Source organism: Pinus tabuliformis, chromosome 3_2, assembly GCF_031772625.1.
Source record: "Pinus tabuliformis cultivar Carrire ecotype Pingquan chromosome 3_2, CPIR1, whole genome shotgun sequence".
Lineage (NCBI taxonomy): Eukaryota > Viridiplantae > Streptophyta > Pinopsida > Pinales > Pinaceae > Pinus > Pinus tabuliformis.
Window position 1 is genome coordinate 180,854,458 of NC_142302.1, and position 17,165 is coordinate 180,871,622.

The following is a 17,165-nucleotide window of genomic DNA, read 5'->3' on the forward strand; positions in this document are numbered from 1 at the left end:
TTGAACGCTCAGCACAAGACGTGATGTGTCGTTCACGCAAGCTAATCGGGCAGGCGAGTTGGAATGAAGTGAAGCAGATTGTTGCACGCTGCATCGACATGACATAACGACACCTGCATTTGCATTGAAGGTGGGATGACCGAGTGATGTATGAGGGCATACCTTGACGTGCACGACAAGGCGACGTGCGACAAAGGTTGAATGATGCAAGCAGAAACATAGTGTGTGGGCAAGTGCTATTTCATGGACTATAGCATTATTAATGCTCCCTTACATCACTGTCATTCCGTGGGCATAGACGGTAGTACAATCACGGTAACACCCCGGATTATTTCTGGACAAGCGCTTTCCGGTAAATCATACCACGCATGACCATACCATGCTATGCTATGCATCTGGACGGGGCATCTGAGATGTGACGCGCTGATACCATGCTATGCTATGCATCTGGACGGGGCATCTGAATGTTAACCGAACCATTCAAATTCAAATTCGAAATTTGAACTGGTGAATCCGCCCCGCCAAATTCGAAGTTTGAACTGGTGAACCCGCCCGGCCCAAATTCAAAATTTGAACATCGATAATTGCTATATCTCGCATTTCAAGTCGTCTGGCATCATGGTTCAGGGCGGGCACGAGACATATATCCGGAATTCCTTCCTGGGGCAGCGCATTACCGCCGGTGGAAGCCCGGACGAGAAGAAATTCAGCGGCGTGGGCATAAGCCTCATGGGCAACCACAACGCTGTAACGGACGTTGTCATCTTTTCGGCTGCTGTGGGGATTACAGTGACAGGTCAAGCCAATATCCTCACAGGAGTTCACTGTTATAACAAGGCCACAGGCTTCGGAGGAGTTGGAATCAAACTAATGCTCGGTGGATTGACTCAGATCTGAGGAACATCGGTTCTTATTTGGATTATACCGCCCATTCTTCATGCACTCCATGGCAACAAATTTGGGAAAGCTGAGAGAATCGTTGCTCTCACAGAACAAAAAGGTACCTACAATGCCTCTGTTTACAGTCAGGCTCCCCCATATGATTACCTCTACTGTGGTTCCTCGCTGTACGGTGACCTGAATCCTCAGAGAATGAGAGAGTGGATGGCTTATCATGCCAAATTCTTTGGCCCTAGATCGCACTTTGTTTTTCATGATGCTGGTGGAGTCCATTCCCAAGTTAGAAAGGTGTTGGAGCCATGGATTCGAGCAGGTCGTGTGACGTTGCAGGATGTAACAGAGCAGGAACAATATGACGGATATTACCATAATCAATTCCTCATTGTGAACGTTTGTTTGCACAGGTACAAATTCATGGCGAATTGGACTTTTTTCTTCGATGTAGATGAGTATCTCTATATTCCTCGGCGGAAAACACTGCAATATGTGTTGAATGAGCTCTCTGGCTATACCCAATTCACCATTGAGCAATATTCCATGTCTAACAAGCTCTGCTTGCAGAATAAACTGCACAGCATCTCGGCTAACAGTACTTATTCCAGGTAATAGTCATTATGGTTTCTATTAATCCGAAGAAAAAATTCGAATATGTTTTTGGGGTTTGAAATTCAATGTGATAATTCTGTTGCGCAGGGAATGGGGATTTGAAAAGTTATTATTCAGGGATGTGAAGAGAGGCATAAGGAGAGATCGCAAGTATGCAGTGCAGGCAAGAAATGTGTATGCAACTGGCGTTCACATGTCTGAGAATGTGATGGGGAAAACACAGCACAAGACAGAGGGTTTGATGAGATTCTATCATTATCATGACACCATCACCAGTAGAGGAGAGCCGTGCAGGGAATTTGTGAAATCATCGATGAGAAAGAACGTGAGTTGGGTGGGAGGCATTCCTTATGTATATGATGGCACCATGAAAGCTGTTGCTCAATCCATTAAAAAATTCGAGAGAGACATGATGGGATCCCAGCTCGCATCCATTCAGCAGTGAGCGATTATGTTGGGAAAATTCTGCAAATTGATAAAAGCAAGTACCATTTATGAAAGACCAAATCATTGCAAGAGCTTTGATTTGATCAGGCCGAAATCCAGAGCTCATCAGACTTAGTGTTTAGTGATCGTACCATTCTTTCTAACTCTTGAGCCTGCCTCTATCTCTTGTAAATTTCCATTCTTGTTTACCGCGGGGGCGGGATTCTGCCCTGCCCTGCCCGGCCCCGGCATGGTCGATGCATGTAGGTTTATGGTACTGTATTCTTTTGTAAAGTATGAAATTTCAATTTAAGTGGACTTTGCTGCTCCCCGCCATCATTTGTTCACAGATCACTCTCACCTCACCTCACTTTGTACTGTCTTTCACACCACGAGATCCTCGCTTTCAATACCATGCGTTTGGTGGATGACTGGAATCGGTTCATTTCCTTTTCTGTTCTACTATCAATAATAGTATTGCCAGAAATTTGACATTATATGTTACAAAAGTGGATTTCATTTCATTTTCTGTTCTACTATTAGTAGTATTGCCAGAATTGTTTTATAAATTGTTATGACATTATAGGTTACAAAAGCGGAATTTAAAGTTAAACGGAAAAACTAATTTCCTTCGTACTTATTTGTATAATATTCTTTAACATATATGAAAACTTTCTCTTTTATATATATATATATAGTATTTTATAAAAATTAAAAAATATATAATTATCCACTAGTCACCGTAACACATTTTTTCACCTAATCGTCTACAACTCTGAAATTCAATTGCGTCATACAGCACGGGCATGTCTATGCATAAAATAGATTAATCATTCAGCCATGGTTAAAAACTGTTATCTTACAATCCTACCTCCATCCATTGCTTTAAAACGTCAACCCTTTGGATTTCAGTAAATAAAATTCACCTTTGGGACACCACCGAGGATATTAAACTTAGATTTGAGATACTATTGTACTGAATTTTACATTTACAATTTTATTGGTCAATGGTTTAAACGTTACAGTTTTATTTAAGTCTAATCTGTGTTATCATCATTTAACACATTTTAATTTATGATTCGAGAGGGTTTTAAAAATGTTTTGTTTGGTAAGGAAATAATTTAACAATTTAAAATCTAGAGGTATTTTATAAGAATAAAAAGTTATCTTTTTAAATAATGTTGATGAGTCACTCAGCATTTGTCAATAACAATGATTTTTAAATAATGTTGTTGAGTCATTTTACATTTGCTAATAACAATAAGTGCATAACAACCAATAACGGTTGTCTCAGTATTGGTTTGACAACTGAATTATGATAGGTTTGCCTACTTTTCAAAAAAAAAAAAAATATAAGCATACACCAGTACATTTGAGGATAACAACCTGTGATCGTTGTCCCACTGCTGCTTTCACAACTGAGTTATTATAAGTTTTCCTACTATTAAAAAGATAATTAAAAAAAATCAATTTATGAATAAGTGTACTTGGAAGAAGGTTTTAAAATATTTAATGCATTTGAGGATAACAACCTGTGATGTGATCGTTGTCCCACTGCTGCTTTCACAACTGAGTTATTATAGGTTTTCCTAATATTAAAAAGATGATTAAAAAAAATCAATTTATGAATAAGTGTACTTGGAAGAAGGTTTTAAAATATTTAATGAGAACCGCTCATTAATAACCATTTTAGATCCATCTTAACTCCGAAACTACCAAGAATCTAGAGGGATCGAATTTCTTTGCACCTTAAGTAAATCTATGGGGTTCAAAGGTTTACTACCTCTCCTCCTTTCTGTAACTGGAACCTTGGATCTCTCATTTTCCACAGATTTCACATTATTTCCATCACCAATTGAGCTGCTCCCAAAACAAATAGATATATAACTTAGAAAAAAAAATATTAAATATATAATTTTTATATGCTTATTAATTAAATTTAAATATAAAATTATGAAATATAATAATTATGAATTTGAATCATTATTTTAATTTATATGACCAAATAAAATTTAATAAATAACCATATATAATTAACATTTCAAAAAAATTAAACTAAAGCTATTTAAAAAAAAACTTATATTAATATGTAATTCTTTTAATGGGAAAAAATCAATAATCACATGAAATTAAATAATTATAAATTTAAGCTTTCTTATTAAAATTTAACACAGTTATAAATTAATTATTTATAATACTACATTCACATTTATTTTCAATTTCAAAAAAATATTTTAATAATTAAATCTCCATTTATAGATTCATGAAGTAGGGTCACAATTATTTTTTTTATTTGGACAACTTCTTAAATTTGATACCAAGATTATTTTGTAGTGTTTTTTATATTTGATAAATTATAGTCTACTATTAAAGATGATTACTAATCGTGTTAAGAGGTGTTTTCGAGTTTTATATGACAGATATTTGCCACAAAATTTTATTTAGACAATTTCTTAAATTTGATAATAAAATTATCTTGTAGTACTTTTTGTATTTGGTAAATTTTATTATTATATTATTAGAGTTGATTACTAATGGCTTTGAGAGGTTTTAAATTTGATAATAAAATTGTCTTGCAGTGCTTTTTATATTTGATAAATTATATTATATTATTAAAATTGATTATTATTTATGTTGAGAAGTGTTTTCAAGTTTTATATGAAATACATATTTGTAATGTTATGTGATTTAAATATTAAGATCAGGTAAAATAAAAATTAAAAAGTAATTTTTGGGTTTAGGTTTTGAGAAGTCATGATTTTTCTTATAGTATTTGTTATGATGAAACAAAAGTTTGAAGAAATTTATTATGAAATGCAAGCATATTACTTTAGATCCATCTTAACTTTTAAATTGATATGTCAATACTTAATAAATTTAAATTTAAAATCAATTAAACTGGTTTTAAAGCTATAATAAAAACAACGATATTACCCATCGATAAATGTGGGTGATATCAAAGATTCCATCAAAAATTGTTTTTTTTGGTACATTGTCATAAAAAGGCATTAATAAACGATTAAATTGTACATTGGTAGAGTCAATAAATTAACTTGGTTCAGTGAAGCTGATTTAGCCCCTTACGGTATTTTTCATCCTGGGCACGCACTTCCCTTTCATCCAATGCATTGCTGGGGAGGAACATACATATGAGGTCTGCTAGTCTGCTCTTTCGAAAAGTTAGTCTGCTCCTCCGTCGATTTATATGATCCAATCCAGCTTATTTTTATCCCCTTCCCCCAGTATTGGTTTGGTCTAACCTGGGGAGATGGGGCTAATGAATCACTATAAATAAAGTACCTAATACGCCTATCCCAACACGCCTATTGCAATAAGTTGTGGTTAGCTCAACAATTTCCCTCTCACTCATTACTGAAAGTTGACGGAATGTGATTAAACGAATCTTTGGTTTAAGCACCTTTCCCCGTTCATTATTGAGAAGGGCTGGTTAATTAACTGATTTAAAGTGAACTGCTTCTTTCTAAAAGTTCCTCTCCTCATGGTGAGACCCCAATGGATCTTGAACTGATGGACAAATAAAGCTAGGAGGTGTATTTGACTAGCAATTGTCTCAAAATGTGCAAACATAGGTCGATAGGTTTTTTAAATTGGAAAAATGATATGAGGAACGCATTTGCATAATATGTATTGGAAAATTTAAATTTTATATAGATATTGTAAAAGATAATATTTTAGTTTTATGGATCCTGGAGTTCGAAAGCATACCAGTGAAGTTCTTAGACTATCTTGTTCTTGAAGGGCAACACGGACACCAGATTCGACCTCTAGAAACTCAGATCAATGTCATAGCTCAAACCTGAGAGAATAACAAGGATACTTTTAAATTCAAGTGAGTTAGAAACTACCTCCTCAATTTTGGGAAGAAAAGAGTTATAAATTAAATGTAGTCTTCAACAAATGTGAAACTTATAATACTTAAAAAACAAATAAAAAATAAAGAAACTTATGCAAATAGTTACATGCATCCATTGCAAAGTACATCCATCACACAAAAAAAAATCCATCATACACCACTAAATAACAAAAAACCAAATTTATAAAAAATATTAATAATATTCAAATTATAAAGTGAATTGACTTTAGAAAATTGCTAGATTCAACTCTCTTGCTCGTGAATTTGGCGTGTTCATATAATGATAACGGAACAATAAATGTAAGTCAAAATGTGACAAATTTATAAAATAAAATAAATTTTATTTTACCAAAATCACAACGGTCAAATTCAATATTCAAGCTTCCATACATGAGAATTGTAGATTTTTCCTTGGCCAACACACAAATTATGAAGGGCAGATTGTCTACAACTAAATTTCCTATATCGGCTTGCAGCTGGAAAGTTCCAAGAAAACTAAAAATCTTCTGAACCACAAGACTAAATTCATTGCATGCTCAAGTATATCATGCTCCATGAATAATAACTAGGCATACCATATACAAATCTACAACTCTTTTCTAGTGTCCTGAATAAGTATGAAAGGATTTACAGTTACCTGTGCTAGTTCTAACATTGTAAATTCCCCAGGATTCCCAAGATTGAAAGGACCAACATGCCTCCATAAGTCACATAAGGCATTCAACCTTCGGGGTTTCCAAGGAAGTGTTTGTAGTTAATTTTTATTTGAGAAGTGAAAGAAAACAGTACCATATTACTTCCAACAACACAGAGCGATAAAGAATGGACCAATATTTCTGCTGCAATTGTCAACTTACCAGATCATAAACGAACTAGAATCTATGTGTATGTTTCCCATCTCCATAGAATGTCAAAGGCTCCTTGCACAAAGGCTATACATAATAATAAGGAATTTATCAAAATTATCTTAGACAAGAAAAAGGAATAAATCCCAAATTAACTCACTATAGAAAGAAAAGATTAAGCACAAAGGAACTAGAAAATAATTAAGGCACATTATCAAAAGGTTATACAAAGGTCCTAAGTGAATAGAAAAGCATAATTCAAAAAGATAAATGATTATAATCATTTGGGGAAATCATCAAAGCAGTGGAAAAAAAATTGTCTTAAGCAAAAGCACCATTAAGTGCAATAATACAATATTACAAACATAAGAAATCCAAATACTTCCCAAAGTTCCATAATACCTGCCAAAGTTCCTTAAATACATGCTTCTTCTTACTGAACCATATAAGATGTTTTCTAATTACCCTGTGAATGACTTATTACTTCATATAATTTTCGGGTAAATATAATTTTCAAAGATTTCTATTAGAATAATTAGGTTTCTATTCGGTATTTTGTGGTACTTATCAAACTACTAAAGGATTGCTAACCTTTATTGGACTATGTCTTGCAATAAAAAATCTCTAGGCCTTTTGAAAAACACACCAAATAGTACGACACTTTTGAATAGGAACCAAGCTAAAAAGAAAAATCAAAGTACCAGTAAACAGATAATGTAGCTCTAGATTTTTCTTCAAGGAGAATCATCGTATGGTCTACAACTACACAACCTATGTAACACCAACATTCAATGCATAATACAACTACAAAGTTATGAGATCATAGCCTTGAGAGTCTGGGAAGAAAATCAATAACTTACCTGAGCAACAAAATTACTTACAATCTGACCAACATCAAGGCACATTCGCAGACTGTATGTATTGAAAATTTGAGAAATATGAACTTGAAAGCACGATATCAAATAAGTATCTTGGCAAGTGTGATGTGAAATAAGGTTTAATATATTTAAATAAGTATCTTGGCAAGTGTGATGTGAAATAAGGTTTAATATATTTAGATTTAATACAGATAGTAAGACAAACTCAGATTCACAATACACCTCAACATTTGCTCCCCTGTGATAATCCATTGTTAGAGTTTCGGTTGTTTTCTTACCCTCATCATAGCAACTGCGGACTCTTGAATATCACCATGAAAACGATAATTCTTTTAGTTTTCAATACAAGGAAAACATCGAACAATAATTGAAAATAAAACATGGTGACTGCCTTCATCCAAGGTAAGTCCGATAAGAAACTAATCGATGGGATTAACATTGCTCCAATATGCTTCAGTTTGAGGATGTTCAAGAGGATCTCCATAAAACTCACTTGTACTTGTAAGCAAAAAGCATGCCCCAACATGCTTGGAAAGTCCGAGCATGTTCAAGGTTCCCAGAACATTAGTTTTGTAAAGCTTGAGTTAAGGATTCAGAGCAAAACATAACAATTTTATAAAAAAAAAAATACTGAATAGAAACCTCCATTGTGAAAAATAGCAAGATCTACAGAAATTTACTTAAAAAACATACATTCATTTCATATTTCGATGAGTAAAGGATATGATAGTATTCACATGATTATGTTTCCCTTAGTAAATGGTTTCCATCTGAGTGGGGAACCCAGGATGTAGGCCCTTATGGTTATATAAGGTTTTGAGAAAACATACCCAGTCACCTTTGAATAGTAGGCAAGGCATAGAGCTAAGTTGGTAATGTTGGTATTTTGATCTCTTGCCTTTTTCTAATAGTAATATATGCTTCTACCACAACAAATAATAACCATCTTGTTTATAACCCACCAAGAAGATAAGGTAAGAACCCGGTCTAAAAGGTGGTCTTACATGAGCATAAGTGTTGGATAACCTAACCTGAGCTCTGCTCCCCAACTCTAGAGGTCTGGAGCACCCGTTAGGTGGAGGTAAGGAATAGGGTGCTATAAGGAGAAAAAGAGATTCGCATCTGGGTCAGCAGGATATTTATTCCCCTCAAACTGAAATATTTGCAGAGCTCTTTGAGGGGAGGGAATAAATAAAGGGTGAGGTACGTTAAGTGGATCGACCATCAAACAATTATTTTTGAAATTATGAAATTGCATAATTACGTAGATAAAGAGAATGACATCGGGAAGAACTCTCAACATCTCTTAGTTAGTGAAAACACCGCCCAAATCACTCATTATTTGAGTTGGTCACCAATGCAAGTAGAAAATGAAGATGTAGAGCTTGAAACCCGAGACTCGCACCTTTTATGGTTTTATTACTTCTCTTTTGAATGGAAGAAATGGAGCCCTGTACTTTGATTGTTAGGATATTCCGACACATAGGAAATAGTTAAGTATAACTTGGTATAGTGTAGAGTTAGGTAAAGCGTGTTTCTTTACTATGTACTTTTGTAACTTACAATTTGATGGTCACGATATGTTCTAGACATGAAGTGATCCGACGGTTCATTCTCTCCTCGGTATTAATGACACTTGACCCGTGGCTTGACACCCGATTAGTCCATGATCTCTGTTTAAAGAGCATGGAGGGTCATTTGTGTTGGGTTGTGTTATATTCTTTCCACGAATAGCCCACATAGTTAACCGGGGGGTTAGAGGGGGGGTAGAGCCCCCCCCTCGTTGTGCCTATTGCGTAGTGGGGGGGTCACGGGGGGTTTGAGGGGTGAAGGTAACCCCCCTCTATGGGGTCCAGGGCAACGCCCGGAAAAGTTTGGTTTTGGACCCTATATTAGGTTGGGCGGACCTACCTATGTTTTTGTGCATGATTTTCGCACATGGTTTTGGATGCGATGGTTTTCGGTCCATGGTTTTGGACGCGATGGTTTTCGGTCCATGGTTTTGGACACGATGGTTTTCGGTCCATGGTATTGGATGCTTCGACATGTATAAATATGTATTTAACATTGAAAGGAACATAATGAAAAATCAAGCTGGTATTCTCGGTTTTGGGATCCAGGGGAAAATCTCTGTGTATATGTGTTTTATGTGTTATGCTCTCGCATTGTTTATTTTCTGTGTTTTAGAATTCGTATGCAGGTAATTTCTATACGGGGTTAAAACCTACATTTGGTATTAGAGTTGTTTTGGCTTCAAGGGGACGCCTTTGTTGCTGAGGGATTTCGCTCGGGCTTGTGGTAGACCCTGTTCAGTGGGAGATCTGTGGGATTGATTCTAGTGGTGAAAGAAGATGGCGAGCAGTGGAAAGATAGAGATCGAGAAATTTAATGGTCAAAGTTTTGAGTTATGGAAACTCAAGATGGAGGATTTGTTGGTGGATAAAGATTAGTGGATCGCGGTAGATCCAGATACTAAACCAACGAGGGTGTCCGATGAATAATGGAAGAAGTTGGATCGGAAGGAAAAGAGCACAATACGATTGTGTGTCTCAGATTTAGTATTGTTGAATGTATCAGGGGAAGCTATGACGAAGGCTTTGTGGGACAAGTTAGGGACTTTGTACCAATCTAAGTCTCTGGTGAATAAACTGTTCCTACGGAAAAAGCTGTATAACCTGAGGATGAAAGATGGATACTTGGTGACAGAGCACCTGAACGCATTTAATACTGTGGTAAGTTAGTTATTATCTGTTGATATTAAAATTTCAGATGAAGATAAGTGCATTAGTTTGTTGTGTTCTCTACCAGATTCGTGGGATAGTCTGGTTATTGCAATAGGTAGCAATGCAACTGCCTTGCAGTTTGATGAAATAGTCTCCGTATATGCGCACATCTTCCGTATATGCACAGTTTCCGTATATGCGCACATCTTTCGTATATGCCCAGTTTCCGTATATGCACACATCTTCCGTATATGCCCAGTTCCGTATATGCCCAGTTTCCGTATATGCGCACATCTTCCGTATATGCCCAGTTTTCGTATATGCGCACATCTTCCGTATATGCCCAGTTTCCGTATATGTGCACATCTTCCGTATATGCCCAGTTTCCATATATGCACACATCTTCCGTATATGCCCAGTTTCCGTATATGCGCACATCTTCCGTATATGCCCAGTTTCCCAGTTTCCGTATATGCACACATCTTCCGTATATGCCCAGTTTCCGTATATGCGCACATCTTCCGTATATGCCCAGTTTCCGTATACGCCCAGTTTCCGTATATGCACACATCTTCCGTATACGCCCAGTTTCCGTATATGCACACATCTTCCGTATATGCGCACATCTTCCATATATGCCCAGTTTCCGTATATGCGCACATCTTCCGTATATGCCCAGTTTCCGTATATGCGCACATCTTCTGTATATGCACAGTTTCGTATATGCGCACATCTTTCGTATATGCCCAGTTTCCGTATATGCGCACATCTTCCGTATATGCCCAGTTTCCGTATATGCGCACATCTTCCGTATATGCCCAGTTTAAGTTCGAAAGTTTGAAATTTTTCAAAGATAAATCCAATTGATATATTTTTGAATTAATCTATGGTTTATTTATTAAATTTTATTTTAAGGAAAAAAAGAAATCAGGTAAAAAAATCAACAACTTTCTATTAAATAAAGAGATGTTTACATATAGCATGCATGTAACATATGTGCCACATAAATCCTCATATTACATATGATTAATATCAAGATACATGGCGGGCAGGTCCGTTAAAGAAATTTCGTAGGGAGCACCAGATATATCCCAAAAATAGGCACCCACTCATCATTCGACTAGCGCCAAAAAATACTCAGACTGACAGTTAACAAGTCGGAAGATACTCTTGGTAAGTAAATCCTAGTGACACAGGAAGATATTGTGACTGGCAAGTAAATCCTAGTGACGCTCGAATAGACTTATAAAAATAACAGACACACAGGTCTACAGTAAAAACCCATTACAAAGAGGGTTAGAAAACCCCAATTGAGAAGCATAAAATAAAAAGGCTTGAAGGCCCGTCATCAAAACCATAATGCGACAAACTGTTGAAGGAAATGTAACTAAGTTCAGTGTTCATAAATGCACTTTTGATACTTGTATTTATTCAAGAAAAGAAATATTATTTTTATAATATATGTCAATGAGTTTCTTGCTCATTGAAATAGGTCTAGCAAATGTTAAAGTGTTATAGGAGGGTCAAAGAGTCAAAATAATTATGTTGAGGACCTTAAGGGCATGTTACTACAGGTACACTTACGTCAAAGAAGACACCTTCAAGCAAAGTCAAGTCTCCTCCAAGCATGTGGCACCATCAAAAGAAGCCTACCAAAGCAAATAAGTCAAGTCGGCCTACATTCTTCAAGTCGGCCTTCAAGTCGGCCTAAAGGAGGGACAATCCTCTATATATAGAGGTTGTCCACTCCATCATAACATCAAGCTTTCATCTTTGAAATCAACGAAGGTAGGAAGTCAAGAAAAGGGTGAAGGAAGGACAAAGAAAGGTTCTCCAAGTGCAACGAAGAAGAAGGGTGCACAACCGAGCCTAAGAGGATTGTTTCTAGGGAAATATGCAGTCACACATGCGAAGATAAAGAAGGTATCTCTGTTGCCATAGAAGCCCTCCACCACAGTCATACATATCTCATTGGTTGGGCTAGTAAAGTAGGCCTATAAGGCCTCTCACTCAAGCGAAAAGGAAGCTCACTCAAGTGAAGAATAAAATAGGACCTCCACATAAGAGTCTTGAAGGAATCCCCTCACACGCGTGAAGAAATAGTGATACACTATTGTCATATCAAACCTGCAACTATATCTCAAGAAAGAGCTCGGTTGGAGGAAGGATAAAGTACTCTTCATATGTAAAGGAATCTACCAAGGAGCAAAGAGGAATATCTCTTATAGAAGAAACATAACAAGGACTACTATCAGTTGCCAGAAGAAGGACGAAGTGCTAGGGAGCAAAGTGTTGGATTGTCCCATTGGTATTTAGGCATGCTGGGGCGACGCATTAAGTTGACCACTTGCAAGTGCCCAACAGGCAACAATGATGGCCAATGGGGAGCATTTCGGGCGGTCCCCATGGGACATGTCAACTCGGAAGGCAAACCCCGATGAGTTTGTTAACATGCACAAGAGGGAAGTGCGTGGATAAGGGAGTTTCGAGCTTAGCACCTGGACACTACCCTCGACTTGTTTCACATAGAAATAATATCTTGGGCATAGAGAAAAGAGTCGCAGAGGCTCTAGGAGCATCTAAGCACTAGCTCCTTGGATTGTTTCGCGTAGAAAGGAAGGAGTGAAAAACATAATAAGCAAAGGGGCTATCAAATAGGGAGCTCCGTCCTTTGGGTTGATGGGTGGTCATTCGCCTAAAAACGTGACCAATGACGTGGAGCCATTAACAAAGGAAAAAGGCCTCCTATAGGACTTAAAAGGGCTTAGTGCCTAGGGCCTAAGCCAATGCTCGCCATGACTCGGTCTTATGGTGGATAACAGGAAAGGTGCCAACAAAAGGGACCTAACACAAAGAGGTCTTATTCCTAACACAAAGAGGGAGCATGACCACAAGGGGAGTATACTCAAGTCAATATTTGAGTATGAGATTATGCATTGAGAATTGGTATCATTAACTAGTATAAGTTATGCTTTGCATGATAGAGGCTAATGGTGTTTGTTGCATATGAATCAATTGACTATTATGATATCATTCTAATTGGTAATTAGTATCATACATCAGATTTATGGTGAAAGGAACATGGTGCATATACGGAAGATGTGCGCATATACGGAACCTGGGCATATACGGAAGATGTGTGCATATACGGAAGATGTGCGCATATACGGAAACTGGGCATATACGGAAGATGTGCGCATATACGGAAACTGGGCATATACGGAAACTGGGCATATACGGAAGATGTGGGCATATACGGAAGATGTGTGCATATACGGAAACTGGGCATATACGGAATATGTGTGCGCATATACGGAAACTGGGCATATACGGAAGATGTGTGCATATACGGAAACTGGTGATATACAGAAACTGGGCATATACGGAAGATGTGCACATATACGGAAACTGAGCATATACGGAAGATGTGTGCATATACGGAAACTGGGCATATACGGAAGATGTGCGCATATACGGAAACTGTGCATATACGGAAGATGTGCGCATATACGGAAACTGGGCATATACGGAAGGTGTGTGCATATACGGAAACTGGGCATATACGGAAGGTGTGTGCATATAAGGAAACTGGGCATATACGGAAGATGTGCGCATATACGGAAACTGGGCATATACGGAAGATGTGTGCATATACGGAAACTGGGCATATACAGAAGATGTGCGCATATACGGAAACTGGGCATATACGGAAGATGGCATATACGGAAGATGTGTGCATATACGGAAACTGGGCATATACGGAAGATGTGCGCATATACGGAAGATGTGTGCATATACGGAAGATGTGCGCATATACGGAAACTGGGCATATACGGAAGATGTGCGCATATACGGAAACTGGGCATATACGGAAGATGTGCGCATATACGGAAACTGGGCATATACGGAAGATGTGTGCATATACGGAAACTGGGCATATACGAAAACTGGGCATATACGGAAGATGTGCGCATATACGGAAACTGGGCATATACGGAAGATGTGCATATACGGAAACTGGGCATATACGGAAGATGTGGGCATATACGGAAGATGTGTGCATATACGGAAACTGAGCATATACGGAAGATGTGCGCATATACGGAAACTGGGCATATACGGAATATGTGTGCATATACGGAAACTGGGCATATACGGAAGATGTTAGCATATACGGAGACTGGGCATATACGGAAGATGTGCGCATATACGGAAACTGGGCATATACGGAAGATGTGCGCATATACGGAAACTGGGCATATACGGAAGATGTGGGCATATACGGAAACTGGGCATATACGGAAGATGTGTGCATATACGGAAACTGGGCATATACGGAAGATGTGGGCATATACGGAAACTGGGCATATACGGAAGATGTGTGCATATACGGAAACTGGGCATATACGGAAGATGTGTGCATATACGGAAACTGGGCATATACGGAAGATGTGCGCATATACGGAAACTGGGCATATACGGAAGATGTGCGCATATACGGAAACTGGGCATATACGGAAGATGTGGGCATATACGGAAACTGGGCATATACGGAAGATGTGCGCATATACGGAAACTGTGCATATACGGAAGATGTGCGCATATACGGAAGATGTGTGCATATACGGAAACTGGGCGTATACGGAAGATGTGTGCATATACGGAAACTGGGCGTATACGGAAACTGGGCATATACGGAAGATGTGCGCATATACGGAAACTGGGCATATACGGAAGATGTGTGCATATACGGAAACTGTGCATATACGGAAGATGTGAGCATATACAGAGACTGGGCATATACGGAAGATGTGCGCATATACGGAAACTGGGCATATACGAAAGATGTGCGCATATACGGAAACTGGGCATATACGGAAGATGTGCGCATATACGGAAACTGGGCATATACGGAAGATGTGTGCATATACGGAAACTGGGCATATACGGAAGATGTGCGCATATACAGAAACTGGGCATATACGGAAGATGTGCGCATATACGGAAGATGTGCGCATATACGGAAACTGGGCATATACGGAAGATGTGCGCATGCTTGGAGGAGACTTGAATTTGCTTGGAGGTGTCTCTTTTGGCATAAGTATACCTATAGTAACATGCCCTTAAGGTCTTCAACATAATTCTTTTTACTCTTTGACTCACCTATAGCAGTGTAACATGTGCTAGACCTGTTTCAATGAGCAATAAATTCATTGACATATATTATAGAAATAATATTTATTTTATTGAATAAATACAAATATCAAAATCATAATTATGAAGACCGAACCTAGTTACATTTCCTTCAACACTCCCTCGTAACTAGGGAGGTATTCATATAACATTACAAGGTGTTTGGCTATTTTCCAATCTTGAAGAATTCACATAAGAGAAACTAGATTGGCAATCCATCTGTTATAGAATCATAGTAACCAACATTTTTTCCCACAACAAGGCCTCGATTGACATCTCTATCTCTCAATAGATCATAGCACAATGTTGGTGATACCAATGACTTATAGACACCTTAGTCATTGTCTCTCAACGTACATACCCACCTGGGTGTTCACTAAGTATGACCTTCTAGGAATATTCTTTTAATAATTTAAAGTCATAATATCTACATACCAAGACATTACAAGACCTCACCTCAATTGTATTTTAATTATTAATAACTTTTTTTTCTTTTTTCTTTTTTCTTTTATTTATGTAATTTGATAAGGAATGATAAGACCAAACAAGTTTTTTCCATTATAAATAAGTTGGAAAATCACAATAAATTTAGATTATTTAATATAGATTATTGTTTAATATAGATGATTTAAAAATTTAATTTACATTGGTAACTGGAAGACAAATATAATTTAATAAATTATGAAAACAAATTTAATGAATTCATTTAAATAATTATATTATTTTTTCATAGTTATTAAAAAAGATTCATGAAGGAATTGTCCATGAGAAGGAATCGAGAATTTTTTAATTTTTATTTTAACTTTATTGTTACTGTTTTTCTAGTCATACAAAAAAACAGAATCATATTTTTTATTTTTAGTTTAATTTTATTGTTACGGTTTTTCTGGTTATAGAAAAATAGAATCATGGAGGTGTTGAGAATGAGATTTTAATTTTAATTTTATTGTTAATTTGGTTTAGCTATAAGAATTTAGAGTAAATTGTAGAATGTAGTTAATTGGTAGAGGATTTGTTTAGAGTAAATTGTTAATTTTAATTTTATTGTTAATTTGGTTTAGCTATAAGAATTTAGAGTAAATTGTAGAATGTAGTTAATTGGTAGAGGATTTGTTTAGAGTAAATTGTAGAATGTAGTTAATTGGTAGAGGATTTGTTTGGTGGTATAATTTTTATTAAAAATTTAATTATGGAACAGTTAATTGTAAATTTTTATTAAAAATTATAATTATTAAAATGTATAAATGAATTCAATTTTTTTAAAAATTTCAATAACTCCTTAAAACACTTCCATTCTCCAACTCCAAATTATTCTAGATATTATAAAGTTGGGAAAATATCCTATCAAAACACTTCAATTATCCAAATTATATACAGAATTCTGCATATTATACCGCTGGGAAAATATCATCCCATCAAATGTGGGACACAATTGAGAAAAAAAAAATGATAAAAAAACCAAAAACATTGAACATTTCAATTCTGCAAATTATATACCGAATTCTGCATATTATACCGCTGGGGAAAAATTGTGAAAAAAATGCACAAAAAATAAAAAGCATTTTAAAATACAAACTGCCAGCATTGCGACTCCATGATACAGATTCTGTGCTGTAAAGGTTTTTAATGGCCCTCTGAATTTGTGTCATTAGAATCCACGATTTTGGGCGATTTTAGCAGAATTCGAATGCCCAAATTTTGGCGAGCTAAAACTGTGGGA

General features: G+C 36.6%; 1 protein-coding gene across 1 annotated transcript; it reads left to right on the plus strand.

Annotated features, from left to right (window-relative positions):
- Window positions 1-493: 493 nt before the first annotated feature.
- Window positions 494-2,250, plus strand: LOC149180386 (galactan beta-1,4-galactosyltransferase GALS1-like). The gene is made up of 2 exons (XM_089418169.1): window positions 494-1,502; window positions 1,594-2,250. The coding sequence occupies exons 1-2, from the start codon at window positions 1,093-1,095 to the stop codon at window positions 1,949-1,951; spliced, it is 768 nt and encodes a 255-aa protein (XP_089274295.1). The 5' UTR covers window positions 494-1,092; the 3' UTR covers window positions 1,952-2,250.
- The last annotated feature ends 14,915 nt before the right edge of the window (window positions 2,251-17,165 follow it).